This window comes from Perognathus longimembris, chromosome 9, assembly GCF_023159225.1.
Source record: "Perognathus longimembris pacificus isolate PPM17 chromosome 9, ASM2315922v1, whole genome shotgun sequence".
Classification (NCBI taxonomy): domain Eukaryota; kingdom Metazoa; phylum Chordata; class Mammalia; order Rodentia; family Heteromyidae; genus Perognathus; species Perognathus longimembris.
In genome coordinates this window covers 33853268-33881265 of record NC_063169.1, presented here as the reverse complement: position 1 = coordinate 33881265, position 27998 = coordinate 33853268, and the positions used below count along the sequence as shown (strand labels likewise).

At 41.5% G+C, this 27998-nt stretch overlaps 1 protein-coding gene, 1 long non-coding RNA gene and 1 pseudogene across 2 annotated transcripts; 1 reads left to right on the top strand and 2 right to left on the bottom strand.

Moving 5' to 3' along the window:
* LOC125357183 lies at window positions 1-23074 on the top strand. Its single transcript, XR_007212084.1, has 3 exons — window positions 1-11; window positions 1129-1135; window positions 22849-23074. It is a non-coding gene; the product is annotated as an uncharacterized LOC125357183 (long non-coding RNA).
* Window positions 5929-6396, bottom strand: LOC125357182 (annotated as a pseudogene).
* Amd1 (adenosylmethionine decarboxylase 1) lies at window positions 6980-27998 on the bottom strand. Its single transcript, XM_048353912.1, has 9 exons — window positions 27555-27998; window positions 14370-14456; window positions 12802-12928; window positions 11572-11674; window positions 10292-10334; window positions 10051-10195; window positions 9639-9731; window positions 9382-9537; window positions 6980-9119 (listed from the first exon to the last, which is right to left on the bottom strand). Exons 1-9 carry the CDS (start codon window positions 27662-27664, stop codon window positions 8979-8981), a joined length of 1005 nt encoding a protein of 334 aa, XP_048209869.1. The 5' UTR covers window positions 27665-27998; the 3' UTR covers window positions 6980-8978.

Genomic DNA, 27998 nt, shown 5'->3' with positions numbered 1-27998 from the left:
GATGCCCAGGAGTGATATGACTGGGTCGTAGGACAGATCTATGTTTAGTTTCTTGAGGAATCTCCAGACTGTTGTCCAGAGTGGTTGTACCAATTTACATTCCACCAACAATGGAGTAGGGTTCCTTTTCCCCACATCCCAGGCAACATTTATTGTTCAAATTCACAATGCTGGCCAGTCTAACTAGGCTAAGATGGAATCTCAGAATTGTTTTTTGTTTTTGTCTTGCCAGTTGTGGGGCTTGAACTCTGGGCCTGGGGGCTGTCCCTGAACGCTTCAGCTCAAGGCCAGTGTTCTACCACTTTGAGCCACAGTGCCACTTCCAGTTTTTTGGTGGTTAATTGGAGGTAAGAGTCTCACAGACTTTCTACCCAGGCTGGCTTTGAACTGCGATCCTCAGAGCTCAGCCTCCTGAGTAGCTAGGATTATAGGCGAGAGCCCTGGCACTTGGCCTCAGAATTGTTTTGATTTGCATTTCCTTTATGGCCAGGGATCATGCACATTTCATGTGTTTCTTTGTCATTTTTACCTTTTTTTCTGAGAAGTCTCTCCTTAGCTCCTTTGCCCATTTAGTGGCTGGTTTACTAGGTTTATTAGGTTGTTTAGGATTTTTAGTTTCAAGAGCTCCTTGTACATTTTGTATATTAGGTCTTTGTCTGATATATTGCTGTTAAAGATCTTCTCCTAGTCTGTTGGCAAGGCTTAATCCTTAACACACACACACACACACACACATTCATTCTACTATAAAGATAGATAGATATAGATATAGATATATTCATCTAGTATCGGTGTTTTCAGCAACACCCACTCAGACAGATAATAATCATTGCTGATAGCACCATTTTCAACTTGTAGCATCTTCTGGCTTGAACAATGGTAAATAAAAATGTAGCTGTGAGAACAATTACTATAGTCTCTTACCTTGATAGATAATTACTAAAGGAGTACACTGGGGCTCCAGGGGTGGAAGAAGAAAATAACTCCATAGTTGGTTCATTTGAGGGTTGCTGAGTTTAAGAAAGATACTTTTTCCTCCCCCCCCCACCCCCCCCTTCCATCATATCCTGGGGCATTTTCTGTTAGTGTGAGAAGTCAACTAAAATTGCATTCACTTAAAAGAAAAAGGGCCAAGGTTTATTTATTTAATTTTTAAAAGAGATCTATAATTAGCTACTTTCAAACTCTCAAAGAATTCAGTTTTGTCTCCTGCAGTCTCATTACCATTAGCCTTATTAGCTATTTCTCATTCTGTTGAAGCTGGAATGAAATTGGAGGCATCCAACAGGTATTGAAGTCAGTGGACCTTTCTATTTATTTATTTATTTGTTTGTTTATTTATTATTGCCAGTCCTGGGCCTTGTACTCAGGGCCTGAGCACTGTCCCTGGCTTCTTTTTGCTCAAGGCTAGCACTCTGCCACTTGAGCCACAGTGCCACTTCTGGCCATTTTTCTGTATATGTGGTATTGGGGAATCGAACCCAGGGCTTCATGTATAAGAGGCAAGCACTCTTGCCACTAGGCCATATCCCCAGCCCATCAGTGGACCTTTCTCTGTCTTGCAGTGATTGTCTAACATTGAATCTGAAACTCAGTGATGTTCCCCATGAAATAAGGGTACAGGGTCTAAGTAACATTGCCTTGTTCTCACTAACGTCCTGTTGCCTTACGGGGTGACAGGGGCTTTTCACCCAGCTTTGAAAAGCCTAGAGGTGAGATAGGCCATTTTTTTGAATTGCAGATATAGTTATGCTGTTTTAACCCCAGGAAAGCTTTGCTATAGAGAATGCTTGCCCTTGATTATTCCCCTAAATGATTTGCTTTGCTCAACCCCTGAATATTTCCCTATATGGTTTGATTTGCTTAATACTTTTTAAACTTGGTCTCCACCCCAAACATGTTTTATCTTTAAAAGCTTTGTACTAGTTGCATTCTGGACTTCAAGTCTTTGAGACAGGAGTCTACCTGCAGTTGTCAGCTTTCTAATAGACTCCCAATTCAACTTCTAAAGATGTGGTTTCTGTTTCTCAGCATGGAATTCCCATGTAACACCCATATCTGTCACCTTCAACCCATGGTATCTAAGTCTCCACGTGATTCCTGAGTTCCCTATCAACCATAACCATAAGCTTAGTGAGATCATAGTAAGGCTAAAGTAAACAATTAACACAGGTGCCCTTAGATTAAAAATGCCATAACTCTGAGTAGTAGATGAGACAAGATGGTGGAAAATAGCACTTGGCATTTATTAAAAACACCATATTTCCAGGGCTCTACTTTGTGAACACAGCACCCTTGTGTAGGAAGTTAGTTTTCATCACTGTACAGATCAGCATAATAGAACCAGAGAGCAAAAGTGCCTGTTGCAAAGCCAAGCCTGTTGCTATGAGCAAGAGTTTTATAGCATCAATTTAATAGCAGCAATTAAACTCTTATTCCTGTTTCTAAGCATAAACCTTTGGAACGTTTCTTTCTCATATTTAAGAGGATAAATTTCTGAGCACACCTAAACTCCCACTACCAGGACCTCATCCATTTAGTGCTTTTCAGTGGGAAAGTGGCTTGCTTCCAGATGAACAGAGCAAGACTTACTGTTTTACCAATGTCTACTTTTGTGAGATTACTGCCATCTTTCTCATGCCAAAGTAGCTTTGATGAAGGTCCAATGAAAAATACCTTATGATGGGATCATACCCAAAATGCACTTCATTTTCGTTGTGCTGATAGGCAAGAAATTAATGGGTTTTTTTTTTTTAGCTAACCCTTCTTGCTAGCTGTAGAAATGCAGTGTCAATTCATAGTTAATAAGCACTGCTGTATTTCTGAGTGTGGGAATAAATTTAAAAAATTGGTAGTGTAGGCCAGGTGCCAGTGGCTAATGACTGAATTCTTGTGTTGGGCACAAGGACTAAGATTGACCTAATTATGCTAAATTTTTGGTTGACACCAAGATCCCATTGCTTCCAAATAGTAGACCTGAAAAACGAATTAAAGCTGTTTTGAGGCAGGATAAATAGATGAGTCAGAGGAATTATATGATTTTAAACAAATGTAGAAAAGGCCAGATCAGAAGTTTAAATCAGAAAATAAACTAAAAAAGGTACTAAGCTTTCCTCCTACTGTAACTTCTTTTAGATACAAGTTACAAAAATCAGAAGACAGAGGCAGGGCACTAGTGGCTCACACCTGTAATCCTAGCTACTCAGGAGGCTGAGATCTGGAGATTGAAGTTTAAGCCAGCCTGGGCAGGAAAGTTTGTGAGACTCTTATCTCCAATTAACCACCAGAAAACCATAAGTGGAGCTGTGGCTCAAAATGCAAAAAAGCTCAGGGACAGCTCCTAGCCTGAGTTCAAGCCCCAACACTGCCAAAAAAAGCGGGGGAAGGGGGGGGGGAGACAGAAGGGCAGGGCTATCTAAATTTGTCCTCTTTGAATGATAAAAAGCTGCCAAATCATTTGGGTGTCTTTGTGTATGTGTGTGAGCCTTGGGGCTTGAACTCAGAGCGTAGGTATTCTCCCTGAGCTTTTTAGCTCAAGGATAGTGCTCTACCACTTGAGCCATAGCTCCACATCCAGTGTAATCACTGGCACCAGGCTGTGGCACTCCTCATTTTGAGAGCTATCCAATGAAATGCTCTCAGGTGTGGATCTCTAGGATCTGCTATGTTGCGGATTACCTGAGAAACTGAAGGAAGCCTTCATCCATCTTGCAGTGACAGTCTGCTGCTCTTTAGTACTGCTTGATGTGGCATATCTCCTTATGAGAGATAGATAACAGATCAAACAGGAAGTGGTAGTAACCGAAGGTGTGCAGTTTGCATTCTGAACTTAGACTCTGAAAAAGGATGAAATTGGGGAAAAAAAATCCCATTCAAGGATGAATCAGACTGGCTAGATGAATTTCAGAAATGGAGGTAAGAGAAACTAGGGAGATAAGGATAATGTCCAAGCTTAAATCATTTCATCCAAAAAATTTATCAAACACCCAAGAATTGTGTTATGTTTGGAACAGTGAACCACAGTGAAAAGTATCTTAACTTATTTTGACCAGAATAGTCCATCCAAGATGACTCTAAGTTAGAAAAACTTCCTGGTCAATGCATCAAAAGAACAGCTAAACAACTCCCTCCCCCCTCCCCCCCCCAGGCTCCCTACCCCACCCCACCCCTGCAGCTGAGGACCAAAGTCAGGGCTTTGCACTTGCCAGACAAGTGCTCGTCCAGTGAGCTAAATCCCCAACCCCCCAAATGTTAACCCTGTGTCTAGCAAAATAATTCAGGCAAGACAAGGTGATTTGAATAAAGTAATTAGAAGAGAAATACAAGAGATGCCATGCTTTCTTTCATGTCTTCTGCCATCTTCCTTGTTCAATAGCTTGGTCTTGGGTTAGGGTTAAAGTGAGAATTGAGTGGTTAATTGGAGGGTCTCCTTTCTGCTTCCCTATATTTTCATGCTGTCCCAATTTCCTCTTTTGTAGCCTCTCTCCAAGCCAAACATTCCAAGGCTTCCTAATTACTTTCCCCTTCTTTTGCTTCTTTTTCCCTCAAGCCCTTGTCCCTCGTGTAGCCCCCCTCCTCATAATGTATGAGGCTATTTAAGAACCCTCAAAGTTAAAATACCTTCTGCAGCAGAACTAAAATGTTGAACTAGATATCATTCTACTAATGATTGAATTCCATCATTCAATTTTGTTGGGGATTGAGTGCATCAGTTCAGATTTAAAATACAATCCAAGTTGCCACTGGGTTAAATTCTATTGAAAGGCAAAAACTCTTGAGCCCAAAGCGGAGGTTGGCCACCACCAGAATTTGTTTCAAGTGTCTATTATCTGGAATGGAACTCTTAGGCAGGTTTTAAAAAGCTTATCAAAAAAATTTTGAGGGCTGGGAATATGGCCTAGTGGCAAGAGTGCTTGCCTCCTACACATGAGGCTCTGGGTTCGATTCCCAAGCACCACATATATGCAAAACGGCGAGAAGGGGTGCTGTGGCTCAGGTGGCAGAGTGCTAGCCTTGAGCAGGAAGAAGCCAGGGAAGGTGCTCAGGCCCTGAGTCCAAGGCCCAGGACTGGCCAAAAAAAAAAATTTTTTTTTTTTGACAGACTGAGTTTTCCCATAATAGCCAAAGCCCCAAATACATCATTTCCATTTTGTTCATAAATGCCAGTTATATTGGTTCTCTATTGTGCACATGAGCAGATGCATTTTGTTAATGTTGCAACTTAGGTTTCCCTTTTCCAATCTATAAACTTGTGGGATTCTTTAGCCTTTTTAGCTCAAGGTTGGCATACTTGTGCCACAGCTCCACTCCCAGCTTTTTGCTGGTTAATTTAAGAATCATCTGGGGCTGGGAATATGGCCTAGTGGCAAGAGTGCTTGCCTCGTATACATGAGGCCCTGGGTTCAATTCCCCAGCACCACATATACAGAAAACGGCCAGAAGTGGCGCTGTGGCTCAAGTGGCAGAGTGCTAGCCTTGAGCAAAAAGAAGCCAGGGACAGTGCTCAGGCCCTGAGTCCAAGCCCCAGGACTGGCAAAAAAAAAAAAAAAAAAATTGAAAAAAAAATCATCTGGACTTCCCTGTTAGGACTGTGAACCTCAATCCAGAGATCTGGTTCCTGAGTGTTAGGATTAGTGAGCCACCACCCCATAATGTATACTTTGAACAGGTAGTCCCCTCTTATATTCCTCTGATTCTCCTCCCGGATGCCTTATTTCCTTATCTTGTAATTTTTACTTAACAGGTTTAGATAATTCCTCCTGTGTAGATGGGGTGGTAGGTATCCCTATATCCAGTTTACAGAATAATTTGAGGTCTTGCTTTTTGCTTGGGCTGGATTAGCACAGTACTTCAATATTAATCCCCAATTTCACATCTAGCTGTAATTACAAGTGTAATATTTTTTTTTCAGAAAACAAGCCTTCTAACATTATGCAAGCCTTTTTATTTATCAAAAAGTTTCTTTCTTTGCTAGCAATTTATAGACCTCTTGCATCCTAAGCACACACAAGCAGCTTCCTCTTCTTATTTAGCTTTCTGACTCTGTGCTTATGCCTTCAGCGCTTTCACGACGATTTTCTGCTCCTCAGTAAGGAAAGCCCGCTTGATCCTGTCCGGACACATTTGGCACACACAGAACCACCATAGGCCCTGCTGACATGTTTTTTCATTTTAGACAATCGCACGAGGACTTTAGGTCTCACAGCACAAACCCCCTGGAGTCGGCCTGGGCACACACCACATGCAGATTTGGGTGCTTTCCCGACCTTTTTGGTGTAAAGGTAAACAATTCTGTTGCCAGGGGTTCGGAACAGCCTGGTTTTGTTAGGGGCTGTGTTGTAGGAAGGCCTACGGTGGTATGTCAATCGCTGGACCATTTTGTTAATGTCTCCCCGGAAGAGCTTATTTTATTTTTTAAGGAACAGGATCTGCCTGGACATTGTGACGTAGTAGTTATATGAACTTGGCAGGCCAAGGTAGGATCACCAGCTGTAGACCAGAATGTATCACAGCAAAACTATTTCAGATAAACAAAGAACAACAAAAAAACTGGTGTTGGAGTAAAGATGCTCAAGCTGGCCTAGAATACCTAAGCTCAAGGGTATGCTCTTCAAAGCCTGGCTTTTTAACTAAAATTTTGCCAAATACTGTTTATTTTAGCTTATGTGTAGTTACAAAAAAATCGCCAATTCAAGAGAACAACCAAGCTGGGGTATAGCATAATGGAAGTACTTGATTAACATATATAAGGCCCTAGGTTTCCATTTCCAGCACCTCAAGCCCCACAAATCATGACATGTATCGTATAGGCATGGTGAAATGATGCTTACAAGTTTGTTCGAGTTTAATATAAACCCATCATAAATGTAATCATCTTCAGTTTTAAGTGCCAAGTCTACAGGCTAGAACCTTCCTCCAAACTTTTGATTTCTCTATGGTATTTGGTCAGACATGTACAAGACAAAACTTTCTCAATGTGTCTAGACAATTAAGCAAATTTTTTATTGAAGCTTACATTGTGGTACAGAAATACATTTCAACTGATTAAAGTCCAACACCAATCAATGAAGAGAGAAATTATGACACCAAAAATTTCCCTCCTCTACCACACGAGGATAAATTTCTATTCAAATCTATAGTTTTCATCTTTCTAAGCTTTGCTCCACATAAATGTGTGCAAGTTTTCAACATTAGAACTCTTAATTATATTAGGAAAAGAAAAACCAGACCTCAAGCCAAAAATGTCATCAAAATCTACAGGGATACTGTTCAAGAACAAAATCCTCCCAACAGAGCAAGTCTCAACATTAGGTGCTGTGCTCAGTAAGAATCAAATGGATAAAGCTAATTGAAAGCTTCAATTAAATGTTCAATCAACAGCATGCTTAAAATAAAAGTCAACAGTGTTCCAACCACTTGATCTCAAACCAAGTATTGTTTAGAAACACTAACAAACGGTGTTTCATTTATAAATACAGAAGGAATAAAACATCACTGCATCAATCCAGAAATTATCAAGAAAATATTGTGGACAATAAATATAAAATTTAGTTAACTTTGCTCTTCTCTCAGTTGCTTACCAGTTTTTGCAAATATAGCTTAAAAGATGCCAACTCTTGAAAGCCTACATTTCTAGTTGAGTATTTAAGAATTTTGGTGTCTTTTATTCATTCAAAAATCCTGCCACATAGTTGTATGATAGCCTGACGGTTCTCATTCTCATTCTGGACATTATTTGTCCTGTGACTGCCATGGTAAAAAGACCACACAGGAACAGGAAGAACCAACATCTCATGTGCATCACAGAACTTTAAGCCACAAGATGAAAAAGCCACTTACTCTATTCTGAACTCTAGTTTATAGTAGAGATTGCTAATGAAAATTAGTGGCAGCGGCTGCTCAAAGTATAAGGTAAATGATCCAAGCTGAACAGATAACCTTTATGCTAAATGTCCTTGCTTACATACTCAGTAATAAGTTCTTTTCTACCAGTACTTAACAAGTTAGTATATTCCATTAGAAGCCAATCCAATTTACTTAAGAATAGAACATGGTTGGATTGTTTACAGAATACTCTGAAAATCTATAATTTTTCTATGGGTTCTTGCTGGGTAGATATGATTCAAAAGATTTGATACATTAAACTTTGCTACTTTTTTTTTTAAAAGAGCCCATGCCAACAAAGAAGGCAAAATTCCAATACCCTTGAAAAAAAATTCAACTCAGGGATCACCTCCCTGCTTCCCCCTCTGGGGTATGAGATTTGTATATAAACCCACAGTGTAACAGTGTATTGCTTTATATGAGGGGCAGAGGGAGAAGACACCATGGTGAGGGAAGAAACCAATCATAAGACTACAAATGCAAGAACAATTATTAAAATAGTAATACACGCAAAAGGAGTAACTACAATCATTCTATGAGGATCCAACTTGTGGAAGAAAAATTTTAATTGCTGTCACAAAAAACATCTGTATGAAGTAGAAACTGGTTTCAGTAACATTAGTAGAGAATGTGTTCTAGAAAGTGGAGGTAACTGGATGTAAAATTCTGGCAGCAATTAGAACAGTCCCAGATGGTTAGGCTGAGGCCAACACCTAATGAGGACGAAAGCCTTGTCTGTGGGGAATTTTGGATGATACCTGCAGAAATATACTGTGCATAAACCAAATTGAATTGTTTTCACAAGTGTTATAAAGTTTCTTATAGTAAAAGTTATGTTCTACATGCACTTCAATTTCACAGCAAGAGTGGCATAGAATACCTAAACACAGAAGAGAGCATTCATGCAAGATATCTAACTCCTTGATATAATAATGCATACACTTCAAAATGATTACACTATCATTACATCTAGGGCTTTTTGCAACTACAAGGTGGTGGTTATGGAAAGCATGACCCCCGGTATCAACGTCTAGAAAGCAGCCACCACCATTTATGTGTCTTCTTTTTTTGCGTTTTTTCTTCATTTTTCTTAATCAACTCTGCTGTTGTTGCTGCTTTTTAGCAAAACTGGTAAAAACAAAATTGTAATCATTGAACATAGCACTCTGGCAATCAAGACGTTTGAAGCCTTCAATCTTCTGAGGAGAAGAAAGCACAGTGCGACATTTAGAACTCTAGAAAAATGGGGGGAAAAACACCATTAGTGCTTTCAATTTAGAGCATTTTCAAACAAAACAGTTATGCAACAAATACACTTCTTTTAATGTGACTGAAGGATGATTATGTGTGCAAACTTTCCATCTATTTTGTGATAGATAAGCTTTGCTATCCTCACTTCCATTTACTTATTGCCAATAAGACCTGGGTTAGGAATATAGCTCAGGTGTTGAACACCTGCCTGCCTAATTACATGCAAGGTTTTAGAGATTAAATTACCTGATTAACAAATAAGGTGGTCACAAATTTTCCTGGCTTGAAGACTTCCACAACTTTCCTGATCAGGTCATCATAGGAGGTCTGACTTAAGTTTGTTTCAAAGCTAACATAAGAAAATTCTGGTTCTGGAGTGATGTGAATAGTCCAATAAGTTCCCTTAGAGAAACAAAGGTGTGTTAGAAATGGAAAAGGAACCTCCTCACACACCTCCACACACCCCAAAACTGAATGAAATGAGCTATAATTACTTTACTTACATCTGATTTCATTCCATTCATTGAATACCCACAAGGATTGAACAGTGTGGCATCAATGACAGAACCTGGTATCAGGTCACGAATTCCACTCTCCTGGAAGAGAACATGGAATTAAACATAAATTTGAAAAACAAAACTGTAATGAAACACAAAAACATAGCCCTAAGCTGGGTGCTGTAATTCTAGCTATTCAGGAAGCTGAAATCTGAGGGTTTTGGTTTGAAGCCAGCCAGGCAGAAACGTCTCATAGACTTCATCTCCAATTAACCAGCAAAAAGTTGGAAGTGGAAGGGCCAACCTTGAGTGAAAAAGCTAAGGGCCAGTTCCTAGGTCTTGAGTTCAAGCCTCACTACTGGCACACAAAAAAAGTAGTAGTCCTAAAACAGTAGAAATTCTTCTTGAAAATGCTTACACGAGTGACATCCTTTGCAGTAACACCATCTTTCATGTAGAACTGGTCCATAACTGCTGGGTCAAGCTCACTCATCAAAATTTCCAGGGTTTGATCTGGCTGGCTGATTACCCGACTCTCTGGGAAATCCAAAGTATACAAGTACCTATGTAAAAGTTGAGAGGTTTATATAAGTAACAATCGACAACTTAAAATAAATCTTCAATGAACAACAAAAATATCCAAACTGTAGCAAACATACCAACAGTCAGAATTCATCCGTCCCATACAATATGCTGCTCCATCTGTTGAGTGAACCACAAAGTAAAAGAAATAAAACAAATCCATAAAGAGATGGCTTATTTACCACCCATCCAATAAGCTTGAGTGTATTATACTATATGCTTGCTACCTATGAGATGTCATCAGTAAAGGAAACTTGAATTCCAAGATAGGCAGGATCATCACCTATCTAAAAAAAGTTTTTCCCTCTGAAGGCTGTGGGTTGGCCTAAATGGTTGATAAATTAAGGTTTACACCCTCCCATCTCCCACAGGAATTGGAACTCAACTTTGTTATTCACATAATTAAGTACGACTTCCTTCCTATGCTGCTTATAAAGAATATATATAGTAGAGTCCGGGAATGTGGCTTAGTGGTAGAGTGCTTGCCTAGCATGCATGAAGCCCTGAGTTCGATTCCTTAGTACCACATAAACAGAAAAAGCCAGAAATGGCGCTGTGGCTCAAGTGATATAATGCTAGCTTTAGGGATAGTGCCTAGGCCCTAAGTTCAAGTCCCAGGACTGGCAAAAAAGAAACAAAGGAAGGAAGAGGGGAAGAGAAAGGGGGAGGGAGGGAGGGAAGAAGGAAGGATGCTGGGATCAGAGTTTAATAGTAGGTTTATTATAAAGCCACTGGGAATACTTCGGGAAAGGAATGTACCCTTTATACTGTCAGAGGCTATATTATCTATGTTAAGAACCACTGACTTAGATATAAATGCCTTCTGCTATATAAAGACAGGTTTGGCACTGAAAAAAAAAAAACACGACCACCACCAACAAATGCAAGTGGCAGGCACTCAATTCTGACTTTCTCTTTTCCTGTTTTTAGGAACAAAGGTCTTGCTATGTTGCATATGGTAGCCTTGAACTCTCAGGCTCAAGAAATCTTCTTGTCTTAGCCTTCATGATATTCTCTTTCAGTCCATTTTCTACAACACTGATCTGAAATGCAGTTATTTTTACAAGGGACACGTGCAAGCACAACACAATTTGTAACAAACCATCCATTTAAAATAAGTCATTTAACATTTTAATACTCTACATCCTGCATATTTTGAATTCCATGAAATATTATAAAGAACAGAATTATACTGGCAAAACTCCAGGCAAATATACACTGGTTAATTTTTTTTAAAGTACAGAAAGTTGTTTATTACGCTACATTTACATACATATGAGCTCATTATCTTAAAATCTTGTAAAGGTAGACCCTTTTAAAAGAAAGAAAGTTACTTTTAAATTGCATCTAAACTTACTTGGGAAAATTGCATTAAGAAACTCTATTTCTTCCTGGAAATTCCGGTGTGGGTATCCTTGGTGAGACGGCTTCATGAAATTCTTACGAGAATAAAAGAAGCTCTTTAAAAGGAGGGGGGGGAGGGGAGAGAGACATTTTAAAGAATTGTTTCTAAATTAATCAGTACTTTTCCAAATATTAAGTCAGCAAAATTAAACTCTACAAATACTTTTCCTGAAGCTGCACTTGGTACCTGTCTTAAGCACATCTAGTTTCAAAGTCAGTTTAATAGGTAAAAACAAAAACTGATTTATAGTGCTGGAGTTATAACTCAGTGGTGGAATACTTGCCCAGCATGCCTGAGAACCTGGGTTCAATCACCAGCACTGGAAACAATAAAATAGCAAAACTGTCTTAGTTCCTAATGTCAATTAATCCTTTCCTTATGAGGCAAAATTTTACCCTAAGTAAAAATAGCTTAGTTCTTGAGGGGAAAAATAAACATAGAACTTAATACTGAGTATTGTATTTGTATGGGTATATGCGCATGCCAGGGCTTTTTGGGGGGTTGGGTTTTTTTTGTTTTTTGCTCAAGGCTAGTGCTCTACCAACTTGAGGCACAGTTCCACTTCTGGTTTTTTGGTGATTAATTGGAGATGAGTCTCATGGACTTTTCTTGCCTGTGTTGGCTTTAGAACTGAGAGCATCAGATCTATCTCCTGAGTACCTGGGATTACAGGTGTGAGACACCAGCTGCCAGCTTATGCATTGTACTCTTTGGGAAGTTGGGAAATGTGGTGTTCAGGATCTAACACAGGCCATTGCACAGCTTAATTAAGCAATTTACCACTGAGTCATAGCTCCAACCTCCATTTCTTCACTATTTATAGTTACCATGACTAGAACTAAGAAGCATCTCATCATCTTCATTCTCTACTCCCTCCATGTTTTCTTCTGTTCACTAAAAAACTGAACCTTTTAGTTTTCTCCTGTGGTGACCACACTGTAATGTGTGTATTGCATGTGTTTGTGTGTGTGTGTGTGTGTGTGTGCCAGTATCAGGGCTTAAACTAAGAACTGAGAACTCTCACATTCAGCTTTATTGCTTAGGGCTGCTGTTCTACCACTTGATCTGCCCCTCTCGCCCACATATTTATGCACTATAACCAAAGCATTAAGTATATAAACTAATAGTCCTACCAGTTTTGTCCCTCTAAATAAGGCCTAAATAATGTCTGTGATTACTTACTTGAATTGAGTCAAACCCACTGTAATCCCTAGCAAGCTTCAACAGGGGAACCAGTGCTTTCAGCAAGAGGGTGGTACCACATGTCTTCAAAATGAAACGTCTCTTGGAGACAAACATGCTACTCTCACTGTAATTGAAAAGTTATAAGATTATTACAATATTTATATAGTACTGAGGAAAACTACTAACCGATTATCCGATTATCATTTATAATTTCTGGCTTGACTTAGGATCTTGCAATGCAATAAAAACCTACTAATGGCTCATTTACAACTTTTTGACGACAAGGCCTCAAGGCTTCACTGTATAATGTAAGGTGGTTTGGAATTCCTAATCATCCTGCTTTAGCTTCTTGAGTACTGGAATAAAAGACATGTGCCATCATGCCAAGTTTGGCTACCACTTCTTAAATGTCATTTTTTTAGGCACGTGTGTAGTAAGTGGTAGAGTGCTTACTTAGTAAGGCCCTGGGGGTTTAAACTCTAGAACCATCAAAAAACAAATGTTATCTTATGAAATCAAATAATGTGCTGCAGGGGCATGTTCCTCTCTTGCATAAAAAGAGGCTAAAGGTTCTAAAACTTGAACTAGGTATAAAGTATTTAGCTCCTTACATAGAGCTTCTTTCCTCTTATATTAATCACAATTCTAGGGATACTAGCATTGGAGAGTACTAGAAAGATCTGCCTTTTTTGGATCAAATAGTCATATACATGCAGATAAATACTTTACCACCTACTCTCACACTGTTTCATTATTTCTTTTTGTTTGGTTTTGCTTTTTGCCAGTCCTGGGGCTTGAACTCAGGGCCTGAGCACTGCCCCTGGCTTCTTTTTGCTCAAAGCTAGCACTCTACCACTTGAGCCACAGTGCCACTTGCGGCTTTTTCTGTGTATGTGGTGCTGAGGAATCGAACCCAGGGCTTCATGTATACAAGACGAGCACTTTACCATTAGGCCATATTCCCAGCCCGTTTCATTATTTCTTTCGGTAGTTAAGGAAAGAAATTCTAGTTTTTATTCATCACTATACCTCCAGAACATGGCACATAGTAAACATTTTGATACATGCCAAACACAAGCTTAATAAAAAGTAGAGACCTTAGGTTGTTTAATCCAAAGTCCCAAGACCTGTCATAAACTAAACAGACATGGCATTTATGGAATAAATTAACTCTACACCTATAAAAACCCAAGCTACTGGGGCTGGGAATATGGCCTAGTGGCAAGAATGCTTGCCTCATATACATGAAGCCCTGAGCTCGATTCCCCACCACCGCATATATAGAAGATGGCCAGAAATGGCGCTATGGCTCAAGTGGCAGAATGCTAGCCTTGAGCAAAAAGAAGCCAGGGACAGTGCTCAGGCCCTGCCTGAGTCCAAAGCCTAGGCCTGGCAAGAATAAATAAAAAAATAAATAAATTTTTAAAAAAGAAATACTCAAAAACCCCAAGCTACTAACATTTTATTTTATACAACAAAATTAAGATTGTGAAGAATGACTTGGTGTTTCACATAGTTATGACTGAGAGAAACTGGACAGTTGACATTTGCTTTACAGGACTTACCTGAGTACATAAGCTTCCTGCTTGTCAGTTTTTGTCACACTTATGATTGAACATTGCACATCCTTCAAAAGTACATCCCATTCTGATCTATTAACAGAAAGTAAGATTAATAACAGACCTTGCCTATATCCACAAAAATGACAAAGCTTTCTATTCATTCATTCATTCGTTTTTGTTGGTTGTGGAGCTTGAATTCTAGGCCACAGTGTCACTTCCAGTTTTCGAGATAAAAGTCTCACAGACTTTCCTGCCCTGGCTGGCTTTGAACTGTGATCCTCAGATCTCATCCTCCTGAGTAGCTAGGATTACAGGTGTGAGCCACCAGCACCTGACTTTTTTCTTATTATATTCTTCATATTTTTCAGATTCTCTTTGGAATGTTTGTATTTAGTTTGTTTCAAAAGCCTCTATTAGCATAACATGACAGAAAATGGATATATTCTGCTATATAACAAAAGAAAGTATACTTTGCATTCACAAATTACTAAAAGAAAAATAATAAAAAATGTGAACAAGTCATTTACAGAGACAATTCAGGTCCAGGAATGTGGTTCAGTGGTAGTATGCTCACCTAGCATTTTGTCAAAATGTGGGTGATTCCCAGTACCACAAAATAAAAATCACAACCACATACATTTGCCGAACCCATTTATTTATTTGTTTGTTTATTGCCAGTCCTGGGCCTTGGACCCAGGGCCATGGCTTCTTTTTGCTCAAGGTTAGCGCTCTACCACTTGAGTCACTTCTGGTCGTTTCCTATATATGTATGTGGTGGTGGGGAATCGAACCTAGGGCTTCATATATAGGAGGCACTCTTGCCAGATTCCAAGCCCCATGGAACCTCATTTATTTTCTTACAGAACCCATTGAAATGCACACCATAGATTTTTGCTGGTTAATTAGAGGTGTCTCGGGGACTTTTCTGCCTTGGTTGGCTGGATGACAGGGCTGACTTACTTAACAGTAACAATTACTTGATAGTAACTGTCTTGTGTCATATTTTTTGCTTTTCTAAATTAAAAAAATAAAAGAACAATTCTCTTAGAAGATTATATAATTTTAAAAATAAAGACTGGGAATGTGGCTCAGTGGTAGAGTACTTGCCTAGTCCACATGAAGCCCTGGGTTCAATCCCTCAGTATCACATACACAGAAAAAGCCAGAAAAGGCCAGAAGTGGTGCTGTGGGTCAAGTGGTAGAGTGCTAGCCTTGAGCAAAAGAGGCTCAGGGACAGTGTCCAGGCTCTGAGTTCAAGCCCCAGGACTGGCACAAAAAGAAAAGCACATGCATCTATCTATAGCGCTAGCTACTTGGGAGACTGATGCAGATAGATTGTGATAGTCATCTGAAGCCTTCCTGGATGGCATAAGGAGACCATCTCTCCTAACTTACAAGATAAGGGGGAGAAGTCACAATTAAGAGACTTAAAGGTGGCCAACTAATAGCTTTAACTTCGAGACTTCCATACTTCTCATTCAAAGTTTATATTGTACATTGGTAGCATTGGGGTTTGAACTTAGGGCCTTGAGCCATACCCCCAATCTTTTTTTGCTTTAGTTACTTTTCAAGCAGTCTTGCGTTTGTACCAGAGACAGCCTCAAATGGGGTATAATCCCTTACCTACCACCTCTCACCTGCAGTTCCCTCATAGCAGGGACTACACTACAGGGCACACTACTATGCCTACCTTATGAATGATGAGGTTTTTTTTGGAGGGAGGGCTAGATTGGCCTCTCTCCCAACTTTTGCCTCCAGAACATACTAAACTTCATGTACACAAATGTTTAAGATCCCAATTCCAGAAATATCACTTTTAATAACATTTTTTGCTTATTTTTGTGCTTATATTGTGGCTTGAATTCAGGACCTGGGTGCTGTTACTTAGCTTTATTTGCTCAAGGCTAAGGCTCTTCCACTTTAGCCACAGTTCCACTTCTGCCTTTTTGGGGGTGGTTAACTGGGGTCTCAGATCCTAGCCTCCTGAGTAGCTAGGATTGCAGGAATGAGCCACCAATGCAAATATCTATCCACCTATTGTCAAAAGTGATGTACAGAGGGGTTACAGTTTCTTTTTTTTCAATATGCAAACTTTGCCTTTTATTAAAATTTTCTCAACACACATCATTAAATATAATACCGATTTATTATCTCCATATATGACAAAAACGTTTGCTGAAGATTTATCTGGTTGTAACGTGCCATGATTTTGAAGATATATGACACGGCATGGTTTGGAATCACTATCTCAAAGGCTACACAGACTGTTCTTCACCATCTCTTCTTTCAAAAAAGGAAGAGTCCACAAGCCCTTCTCATCTGCTAAGGTAAACAGTCCCACCCAGTTCCAGCTGAAGTGAAGCAATAAGACCATGGCAGTGGCCATAGATCTGTCCTCTGGGGCCATCTGACAGAGACCAAGGAAATTGTTATGGTCACTCAACACATGATCAAAAGGTCCAAAGGTAAGAAAAGTAGATGGGATAAAACAACTGTACAACTCATAGGGAGAGGGATATTGGGAGGGGGAAAGCAGAGGAAAAAATGAGTGAGGAGGTAACAAGGTGGATAAGAAATGTACACACTGCCTTATGTATAAAAGGGGTTACAGTTTCATACATAAGGCAGTGAGTACATTTCTTATCAAACTTGTTACCTTCTCCCTCCCCCCAACTCCCTCACGCTCCCTCCCATGATGTACAGTTGGTTTAGAGCATATTGTCTTATAAGTATTGCTCTTGCATTGGTTCACCTTTTAACCTTTGTCTATCCATTTTGATATTCCCCTTCCCTTTCCCAGTTCTGATAAACGTATATACAATACCCAGGTTACAGTGACATCAGGGGTAAAACCATAGGGAAGAAAAACATAAGAAAAAGGCATAACTTCACGTAGTACATTGAAAATAGCAATGATAAACCACGTATTTCCATAGCTTGGAGTTCATTTCACTTAGCATCATCTTATGTGTTCATATTGTACATAGCTATTGTGATCTTCTGCGAGGACTATTCTAGACATATACTAATTATTACCAATGAGGGAAATCATAGTCTATGTTTCTTTGGGTCTGGCTCACTTCATTTAGTATGATTTTTTTTCCAAGTCTTTCCCTTTTCCTTACAAATGGGACAATGTCATTCTTTCTGATAGAAGCATAGCATATCATTGTGTATATGTACCACATTTTCTTGATTCATTCATCTACTGAGGGGCATCTGGATTGGCTCCATATTTTAGCAATGGTGAATAATTCTGCAATGAACATGGTTGTGCTGGGTAGCTTCAGTGTGGTCTTGCTTGTGATCTTTTGGGTAAATGCCCCAAAGCTCCCGTAGGGGAGCTTTCCACAACACTTCACCAACAGTGTAGTAGTGTTCCCTTTTGGCCACATCCCTGGCAGCATCTGTTGTTACTAGTTTTCTTTATAATGGCCATTCTAACTGGGGTAAGGTAGAATTTCAGTGGTAGTGGTGGTGGTGGTGGTGGTGGTGGTGGTGGTGGTAGTGTGTGTGTGTGTGTGTGTGTGCAAATGCCATCCAGTCTTAAAGCTTGAACTCAGGGCCTAAGCACTGTCCCTGGCTTCTTTTTGCTCAAGGCTAGCACTTTACCAATCTTGAGCCACAGCACTACTTCTGGCTTTTTCTATGAGGTGCTAAGGAATCGAACCCAGTGCTTCATGCATGGTAGACAAGCACTCTACCACTAAGCTACATTCCCAGCACCGATTTGCATTTCTTTTATGGACAGTGATGTTGAGCACTTCTTTCACATGCCTCTTGGCCATTCACATTTCAACTTCAGAGAGGTCTCTAAGTCTTTAGCCCATTTAAGGGGGTAGTCGTTTCTTTGAGGATTTGTTTTGGGGGAATTTAATGTTTTGCGTTCTATGTATATTTTAGATATGAGGCCCTTGTCTGTTGTATGGCTAGTAAAGATGTTCTCCTAATCTGAGGGCTTTCTATTTATCTTGCAAGCTATGTCCTTTGCCATGCAAAAACTCTGTAGTTTGATGCAACCCCCTTTTTGTCCAGCCTCTGATTTGTTGCATTTCTAGGCCTTTATTAAGAAAGTGTCAGGGCTGGGGATATGGCCTAGTGGCAAGAGTGCTTGTCTTGTATACATGAAGCCCTGGGTTCAATTCCCCAGCACCACATATATAGAAAACGGCCAGAAGGGGCACTGTGGCTCAAGTGACAGAGAGCTAGCCTTGAGCAAAAAGAAGCCAGGGACAGTGCTCAGGCCCTGAGTCCAAGCCCCAGGACTGGCCAAAAAAAAAAACCAAAAAATAAAAAGAAAGTTTCAACCTGTGCCAAGGAGCCCAAGTATTTTTCCTATTCCTTCCTACAATGTTTTCAGGGTATTTGCTTTTACCTCAAGTTCCTTGATCCATTTGGAATTGACTGTGGTGCAGGGTGATATACTAGTGTCTAGCTTCAGTTTTCTTTTTACAGATGTTGAGCCAATTTTGCCAGCACCATTTAGCAAATATCCTTTAATACAAAAAATAACAACTACATAAAGGCTGAATTCAAGGCCAGCTTGGGCTGAGTACCTAAAACCTGCCTCAGAAAATCCCCATACTCTACCTCTGAAAAACAACTAAGAGCACAGTGTTCTCTTTACACCTTATCTGATTAGGATCTACAATGCTATGTTAATGTCATTCCAATTGACTTCTCATTGTACTATGCATTCTCTACTCACTGGACACACTAACAAATCCTTCCCTACTAATCCTTTTTCAGCAGTAAGTAGATTTCTCATAACCTATGGTTTCAGTTACCCACCATTAACTGTAAACATGTATCACCAATAACATTGCAATAGCTTAACGGATAACCTAAAGCATTGGAGTATCTTCAGATGGCAGCAATATTACCCCTAAGGGCAAACCACAATACTTATGGGGTGGCTCACACAAGTATATTAAAAGAAAGGCGAGTAGAAGACAGTTTAAGTTTTTTTTTTGGCCAGTCCTGGGCCTTGGACTCAGGGCCTGAGCACCGTCCCTGGCTTCTTCCCGCTCAAGGCTAGCACTCTGCCACCTGAGCCACAGCGCCCCTTCTCGCCGTTTTCCATATATGTGGTGCTGGGGAATCGAACCGAGAGCTTCATGTGTAGGAGGCAAGCCCTCTTGCCACTAGGCCAAATTCCCAGCCCAACAGTAAGGTATTTTGAGAGCCCACATTTTTCATTAACTATTTTATACTTTGCTTCTTCTTCTTCTTCTTCTTCTTCTTCTTCTTCTTCTTCTTCTTCTTATTATTATTATTATTATTATTATTATTGCTAGTCCTGGGGCTTGAACTCAGGGCCTGAGTACTGCCACTGGCTTTTTTGCTCAAGGCTAGAACTCAAGCACTTGAGTAACAGTGCCATCCAGCCTTTTCTGTTTATATGGTACCGAGGAATCGAACCCAGGGCTTCATGCATGCTAGGCAAGCACTTTACCACTAAGCCACATTCCCAGCCCTATTTTTAATTTCTTACTGTGACTAAAATTAAACATTGTTATAGACATGCATGTGTTAAAAATGCTTTACAGCTGAGTGCCAGTAGCTCATGCCTGTAATCTGTGAGACTATTATCTCCAATTAATTCCTCAAAAACCAGAGTGGAGGGCTAGGAATATATAGCCTAGTGGCAGAGTGCTTGCCTAGCATATAGCACTACATATATATAGAAAAAAGGCAGAAGTGGCATGGGGGCTCAAGTGGTAAGAGTGCTAGCCTTGAGCAAAAAGAAGCCCGAGTTCAAGCCTTAGGACCACCACCAACAAAGTCAGGTGCCAGTGGCTCAATCCTGTAATCCTAGCTACTCGGGAGGCTGAGATCTGAGGATCGTGGTTCAAAGCTAGCTTGAGCAGGAAGGGTTGTGACTCATATCTCCAATAAACTCCAAAAAAGCCAAAAATGGTCCTCTACCAGAGCACTAGCTTTGAGCACAAAGAGGGTGAGGGACAGTGCTCATGGCCAGAGTTCAAACCTTAGGAATGGAGGGGGGGGGGGCGGGAAAAAAAAGCAAAAGTTTTACCTGTGGTTCTGGGTGGGACTTACCAGTCTGAAATTATGTTTCCAAAAATTAGATCTGTACTGGGCATACAGACTTTCCTGTCATTACAGGCCTTATTATCAATACAAGCAGACAGCCAGGGGGCAGCCAATGAGAAGCATCAGGCGTTTCTCACACCACATAACAAATGATTTTGAGGACCTTGTATGGCTTGTGGGCTAGTATGTTCACCCTTAAAAGTATACTGTGCACATGGGGCTGGGCACAGTAAAGCACTTGTCTAGGAAGTGCAACATCTTGAGCTTAATCTCTAGTACCAAAGCAGAAAACAAAAGTATATTGTGCACCATGGCAAGAGGATGGCTAGAGGCCAGCATGGGCAACCTAGCAATGCTCTATCTCAAAACAATAAAAGATAAAGTATACAGGAGGACATACAAATTCTACTGTTTTATTTAAGTGGCATAGTACATCGAAAAAAGTGGCTGTTTTGTGTTACTACAGATGATACAGATGCTTTTCCTACTAATTCTATTTGGCCCTCATAAGCATTGCAAGATTCACTTCATTTAGAACCTGTATTTTTTTTAGGAATTAAAAAAATAGTGTTGGGGATGGAAGAGATTTTAAATCATAGTTGGTGATTATCAAAGCTTTCACACTGCAACTTGGGCCTGGGGAACACTGCTGAGAAGAGGCGCTCTTTGGAAGGGAAACACCATACTAAGGCAGACCTTTGCAGGGTCTTTCTTTAGCACAGGATGGAGAGGAGAGTCTAGCCGGAAGGCTTCAGCAAGAGTAGCCCCAGCAGTTATGGTATATTCAGTGAATGGCACACTGTCATTGGTACTTGCAGTTCACATAGCAAGCAAGGGTTCCTTTTCCATTTTGCCATTGGTTTTGTCTGTATAACCTTCAATCAATTACATCCGGTATTGCCCTGACCAACTCCTAAGCACCTGGCCATCTGAGAAAACTAGGCATCCCTACACCTAACAAGATAAATGCAAAGATCTTAGGATATAACAGAAAGGATCTGGCTGTCTTTAGTTACAGGCCTGGTCTTGTCTCCAGCTTTACTAACTGTTCTGTCACTTTGGGGAAATTAACTTTCTCTCAGTCCTATTTCATTATCCCCTCAGCAGAAAAAAAAAAAAGGCACTGAATTACTCTTGGACATTTAGGTCACTCCCCTTTTAAGCCATTGCAAACCTGTTGCCACAGGCTGTTACCCAATATTTTGGTTTTTTTTTTTTTTTTTGCCAGTCCTGGGGCTTGAACTCAGGGCCTGGGCACTGTCCCGGAACTTCTGCTCAAAGCTAGTTAGTACTCTATCACGTGAACAATGCCCACCTCTGGTTTTTTCTGTTTATGTGGTACTAAGGAATCAAACCCAGGGCTTCATACATGCTAGGCAAGCAAATGTACTCTACCAGTAAGCCACATTCCCAGGCCTATGGTTTGTTTTTAATGGCTGGAGTGAAGACTATATACAGGCAGTAATAGGGTTTGAATGGTTGGCCTCAAGCTTGCCAGCTAGACACTACCATGAAGCCACACACCAAGCTTTAGGGTTTTTTGTTTGTTTATTTGGAGTCACAAGAACCTTTTACCTAGGCTGGCTTCAAATCATGATCCTCAGAATCTGTCTCCTGAGTAGTTAAGACGTGAAAAGACGTGAACATGAGCCAAGTGCTCCTGCATGTAATCCTAGTTACTCAGGAGGCTGAGACCTGAGGATTGCCAGTTCAAAGCCAGCCCAGGCAGAAAAAAAAATCCCTGAGATTCTTATCTTCAAATACCATTTCAAAACTGGAAGTGGAGCTGGGTTCTACAAAGAGTAGGGACAGCACCCAGGCCTTGAGTTCAAGGCCCATAACTGCACCCCTCCCCCCCAAGACTTGTGCCACCAGTGCTTGATTTTGCAGGTTCACCTGGTATGCCACCAGGCTGTCTACTGGTTGTATGTATGTGTTTGAGTTCTGAGGCTTGAACTCAGAGCCTGGGGCTGTCCCTTCAGCCACAGCACTTCTGGCTTTCTGGTGTTTAATTGGAGGTATGAGTCTCAAGGCATTTCTTCTCAGGCTGGTTTGAAAGATTTAGTCCTTTTGGTAATTAGGATTATAGGTATGAGCCACTGGCAATCAGCTTTTTTTTTTTTTTGGCAATCAGCTTTTAAGGCCTTGCTTTTTGTCCAGGTGTGCCTGAACTACAATCTGCCCACTTGAGGCTTCCTATAGTTTGATGACAGATGTTCTTACAGTGTCTTAGTTTCCTGTTTTGAGCCTCATGGATATTTCTTGCTTGGGCTAGCCTGGAACTGTAATCTTCCCAATTTAAGCCTCCCATATGGATTAAGATGACAGGTACATGCCACTGCACACAATTTTGGATTGAGAAGGGGTCTCATGAGCTGGCCTCAAACTGATGATTTGAGCCTTCCAAGGAGCTAAGATTAGACATAAGTTTTATGAATGACAGCAATGTTGACATTCTAATCCAGGTAATTTTTTTGTACTGGGGGTTGACTGTTCTGTTCTTTGTATAGGGTGTGGCATCATCCTTGTTCCCTATCCACTGCTACCTGCTGCTAGCAGGAGCAGCAGCAAGCAGCACCTCAGCTGTGACAACCAAAAATGCTTCTAAGTATTGTGAAATGGTCTCAAGTAACAAAATATTCTACCTTCCACCATCATTTCATAGCTTGATATGACATTCTAATCAGATATATATACATATATATATACATATATATGTATATATATGACCAGAGAGCAGGGCAGTAAAACCTTTTCTCCAAAACAGGAGCCAGCAAACTTTTTGTAAAAGGCTAGAGTAAAAATTTCAGTTTTGCAAGGCAATACCTCTGGACACTATGTAAGTTCCAATAAAATCTCTAAGTAGCTTATTTTGTCCCCGAGAAAAATGTGCACTGAAATTTAACTGCTTCATCATTAATTTTCCACCTTTTATACCCATGTACAGCACAGTATTGACTTACCCCAGTTTTCCTTAGTCTTCCTGGCCTTTTGATTTTTCTTGAACCTTACCTAACCTCTCTGTATAACAATTTTTTAAAGTGCATTACACAATGCATCTTCTAAAAGTTAAAATCACAAGGCATATGTCTATATATAGTTTACATAATATTTTAGGCATGAGCAATCAGTCCCAATCACCATGCCAAAAAAAAAAGAGAATAAGCACTTTTTTTTTTTTGGCCAGTCCTGGGCCTTGAACTCAGGGCCTGAGCACTGTCCCTGGCTTCTTCCCGCTCAAGGCTAGCACTCTGCCACTTGAGCCACAGCGCCGCTTCTGGCCGTTTTCTGTATATGTGGTGCTGGGGAATCGAACCTAGGGCCTCGAACCTAGGGCCTCGTGTATCCGAGGCAGGCACTCTTGCCACTAGGCTATATCCCCAGCCCCCTGTGACCTTCCTTTTAAAAGTATGCTTAACTGGAAGCTGAGAGTCCGCTTTGTATGGCAAGAAGTTACATGAGCATGCTGTGAATAAATGTAAATTATAGTGAAGTTAAAAAAAAAGAGTAATTATTTGCAAGAAGATGGCTTTATTGTACTATTTCCAGCTTTTGCTCCCATCCCCGGGTGAAGGCCTCACCTGGCACACACTCCAGGTGTGTAGGGGAGCCAATGAGAAGGAAAGCACTTGTCACGCTGACAGTGTCAGCTTCTGAAGAGTATTTTTGTTTGTCTAGTCCAGCCTGCCTTTTAGTAGAGAATCTAGTAGAATGTTAATAATTTGCAAGATTCTGTGTTTAAAAAGTTGTTACTTGGTTTATGTACATGTAGTTTGACTGTTTAGACCCAATTGTTTTGAACAAAATAAAAATAATAATGTATAAAAAAAAAGCATTGCTCCTGAGTTCAATTTAACCAGTCATTGTTTAAAGTAACATCAAAGTAGCCCAAACTGATCTTAGCTCACAGCCTGACAGGTCTGTTCCTGACTCATTACTATACTCAGGTCACCACACCACCAAATCTTACCCAAGGTGGCAGCTGTTTAGTCAAAGACATCCTAAAACATGTTATTCTTGAACAAAAGCCTAGACAGTCCAGAAATTAAATCAATTAAGTCTTTCAGTATAGTTACTATTGTCTCCACTTGTTACTACTTCCAATCTAATGTGAGCTTCTCAAAAGTAGGTGGTTTGATTCAAATGTAGTGAGGAATGCAATGAAGCTTAATTCCTCGATTGGAAGTATTTCTACTCCAAAACATTTACACTCAAAGGGTTTTTTGGCAATGACTGTAAATTCCTACATTAAATGATTGTAACTGCAATATTGTGCAATGGTGCAGTAAAATAAAGCATGAGTTCAGAATGTTAATACTGAGATGTGATTTACTGCTATAATCCCTCACTGAAAATTACATTTTTGTTCAGAAAACTTGTAAACATGGCAAGAATATCCCACCAATTAAAACTATATTACAGGTTGTAATTTTCATATTTCCACAAAACTCATATGAACTCTATTATTCCTAAAATAACACATTTATCCTTTTTCATCTCCACTGGATTTTCCCAAATGAGTCCATTTCATGACTATAAACAACTCAAGGTCTGTTAAGAATTTTATGACCAAAAGCATTGTATGGTCAGATTAAGCTATCTTTTTTCACCCAATTTTCTTATTTTCTATTAGAATTCGTCACCAATGCTGCAATTTCTACATGGCTGATTTTTATTCAACATACTTCCATGTGTGGTGCCCAGGATGAATCCAGAGCACTAGGCAATCACCCTGCTCTGAGCTACATTCCCAGCCCATCAACAAACTTTCATTCCTTCATTCATTTTGACATGCCTAGAATGCTGCTCTTCTCCAGCATATGGTTAAATATTCTAACCCAAGCCACTCCAGTCAAGACTTTCCCTTAAAAGTTGGGCACTGATGGCTCATGCCTGAATCCAAGAGACTCATCTCCAACTACCAGCAAGCTGTGGCTCAAGTAATAGAGTGTCAATCTTGATCAGAAAAAGCTAAAAGACAGTGTCCAGGCCCTATGTTCAAGGGGGCTGGAGGGGGAGGGACATCAAAGAAAAAAGTTAAAATATTATATTAGCCTCTTTAATGTTACTTCAATGTAGTGCCACTAGTACTTCCATTTCAGAGATGGAGTAACTTGAATTATATAGTTATATAATTAGTTATCCAATGCCTTTTGAATTCTCAAATCTTGCTGTTCCAGAGGCAACAAAACCCATCTCATTATGCATCACTGTCCTGTACTACATTGGTTTGGGGGTGATTTTTGGCAGTACTAAGGATTGAACCATATACCTCTTACAGGCCAGGTTCCTGCAAACTATTCTTTCCTGCTAAACTACTAATTTTATATCTAGTACTTGTTTCTCAGGTTTTTTTTTAAACTGAGTAACTGCCGGGTGCCAGTGACTCATGCCTGTAATCCTACCTACTCCTTAAGACTCTTATCTCTAATGAACCACCAAAAAGTTGGAAATGGGAGTTGTGGCTCAAGTGGCAGAGCACCAGCCTTTAACAAAAAAGCTCAGGGCGTTCAAGCCCCAAGAACGGCCCAAAACAAACTCAGTAACTAACCTAACCAGTGTTATCTCTAGTTGACTGGTCACTGAAAAATGTTACTATGGAGGTTACCAATGGACTTCTTAAACGCGCCTAAACGGCTTTATCTAAAGCAGCTGTCTACAATATGTGGCACTAAAATGTGGAAGTCTACAAGAGATTGCTCTTACAGGTTTACTTCTGCCAGCAACAGCCACCCTGACTTTCAGCGGTAAACTCTTTAGAACTTGACACCTATTATGGGCTTATGTCTGGCATTTCAGCTCTCACACAAAGCCTGTAGAGTGAGGCCTGAGTAATTTTTTTTTCTGCAGTGGAAGCGTTCAAGACAGGAATAGGAACTGAGTGTCCCAGTATGCCTTAAAGTCTCTCCAGCACGTGGCCGCCTGGATTCTCCAGTTCTTTTTTTTTCACGGTACGACAGCGAGAGCAAACCAACATTCCCCTAACGCCCATTGGCTCACACCCTGGGGCCAGGCTCATGGTGGGGCCCAGGAGCTCATTGGTCGCCGCCTCTCAATGAAGCGGGCCACAGCGGTTCCTCCACCACACCACCCTGGTCGCCGCACTAGTGCACCAAAACCCGCGCAGGGCCTAAGAAGGCGGCCACATGCGATCACCGTCAGGCACAGGGCCTAGGCATCTCAGGTACCGCCTGTGTGTTTTTATCAGTGCCTAAATTTCTACATCAAGACCACGGAAAGCTCTCCGCGTGACTGTCGGCGGTGTAAGTGGAGCCCCAGACTCCTTTGCTCAAGCTTAAGGACTTAAGTCCTGGGGCAGATGGGCCTCCGCCCCGTAAGGCAGGCAAAGCAAACATCCCTCCACCACCCCCTCTGAGTTCTCCCGGATCCCATCGACTGGGTAACAGGTTACACAATCCAAGGTCAGGAGACGGAGGTGCAGCCCTCCGCGATGGCCCCGGGGGCCATCCCAGAGACCTCGCCGTCCCCCTACCGCCCCGAGAACGCTTTGGTGCAGAACGTTAGGGCGGCGGTGGGGCCCAGTCACTGCGACAGGGGCCGCTCCCGCCCAATCCCGCTGCCCAAGCGCCACGCGCGGCGGTCGAGCCCGCGGCGGGAGGCCTGCTCGCCAGCCCCTCCACCGAGGCCCGGAGGGTCCCCCGCCGGCCAGGGCCCAGAACCCGTCCAGCTCCCGGCTCGCCTTCCTCCCTCCCGCCTTCCCTCCTCCCCACGCCGGAATCAGCGCCTGCCTAAGCCACACCTGGCCCAGGAAACCCGCGCGATCCCCGAAACCCTGTGCCCCACTTTAGGGCCCTGATCACAAACTACACAGGGGAAAGTCGGGTGGTACTGGCCCCGCCAAGCTCCGCCGCCCCGGCCGGGACGTTACCTGAGCACGCGGTCGCGCCAGCCTCCTCCCCTCCCCCAGGGTAGTGCCGACCCAGCAACGGCTGGAGCGGGTCCCCGCCCCGCACGGACACCGCCGCCGCCCGCCCGCCAGACTTAGCGCCTTTCGCCGTCCGCGGACGCAGCCCCACCTGGAGGATAAGGGAAGCCGGAACCAGCCGAGTCTAGTGCCTGGCAGGCGGCGACGACCCAGGCCCACGTCGGTCTACCCGACATCTCGGTACCTACCTAGGGATAGTGCGAAGATCCCCAGATCCTTGGTTTGCGTCGGGCTGCTGCCGGGAGAACCAAACCTCCAGCAGCTTCTCGGTCCCTTCGAAAAAATGTGCAGCTTCCATCACTGTGAGACTAGCGAACAACCAACAACCACAGAAAATCAACTAAATTAAATCTCTTCTCCCGCCGCCGCTGCGGATTGTTCCAGCTGTTAGTAAAGTTCAGGTTCCTTTTTTTTTTTTGCTATAATTTTATATTAACTTTTTTTAAAAAAGGATTAATAAAATTTTCCCGGCTTGTGTGTGTGTGAGCGAAAGTTGAACGTGAGTCCGTTGGAAATAGAGGCAGATACAGTTCAGTCTCTTGTAGTCCGCTGCTTCCCCGTTAGAGAGAGTAGAGCGAGCGCTAGCTAATGTCGCCGGCCATACTGTGTAAGCGAGTGTGCTGCGTGAGCTC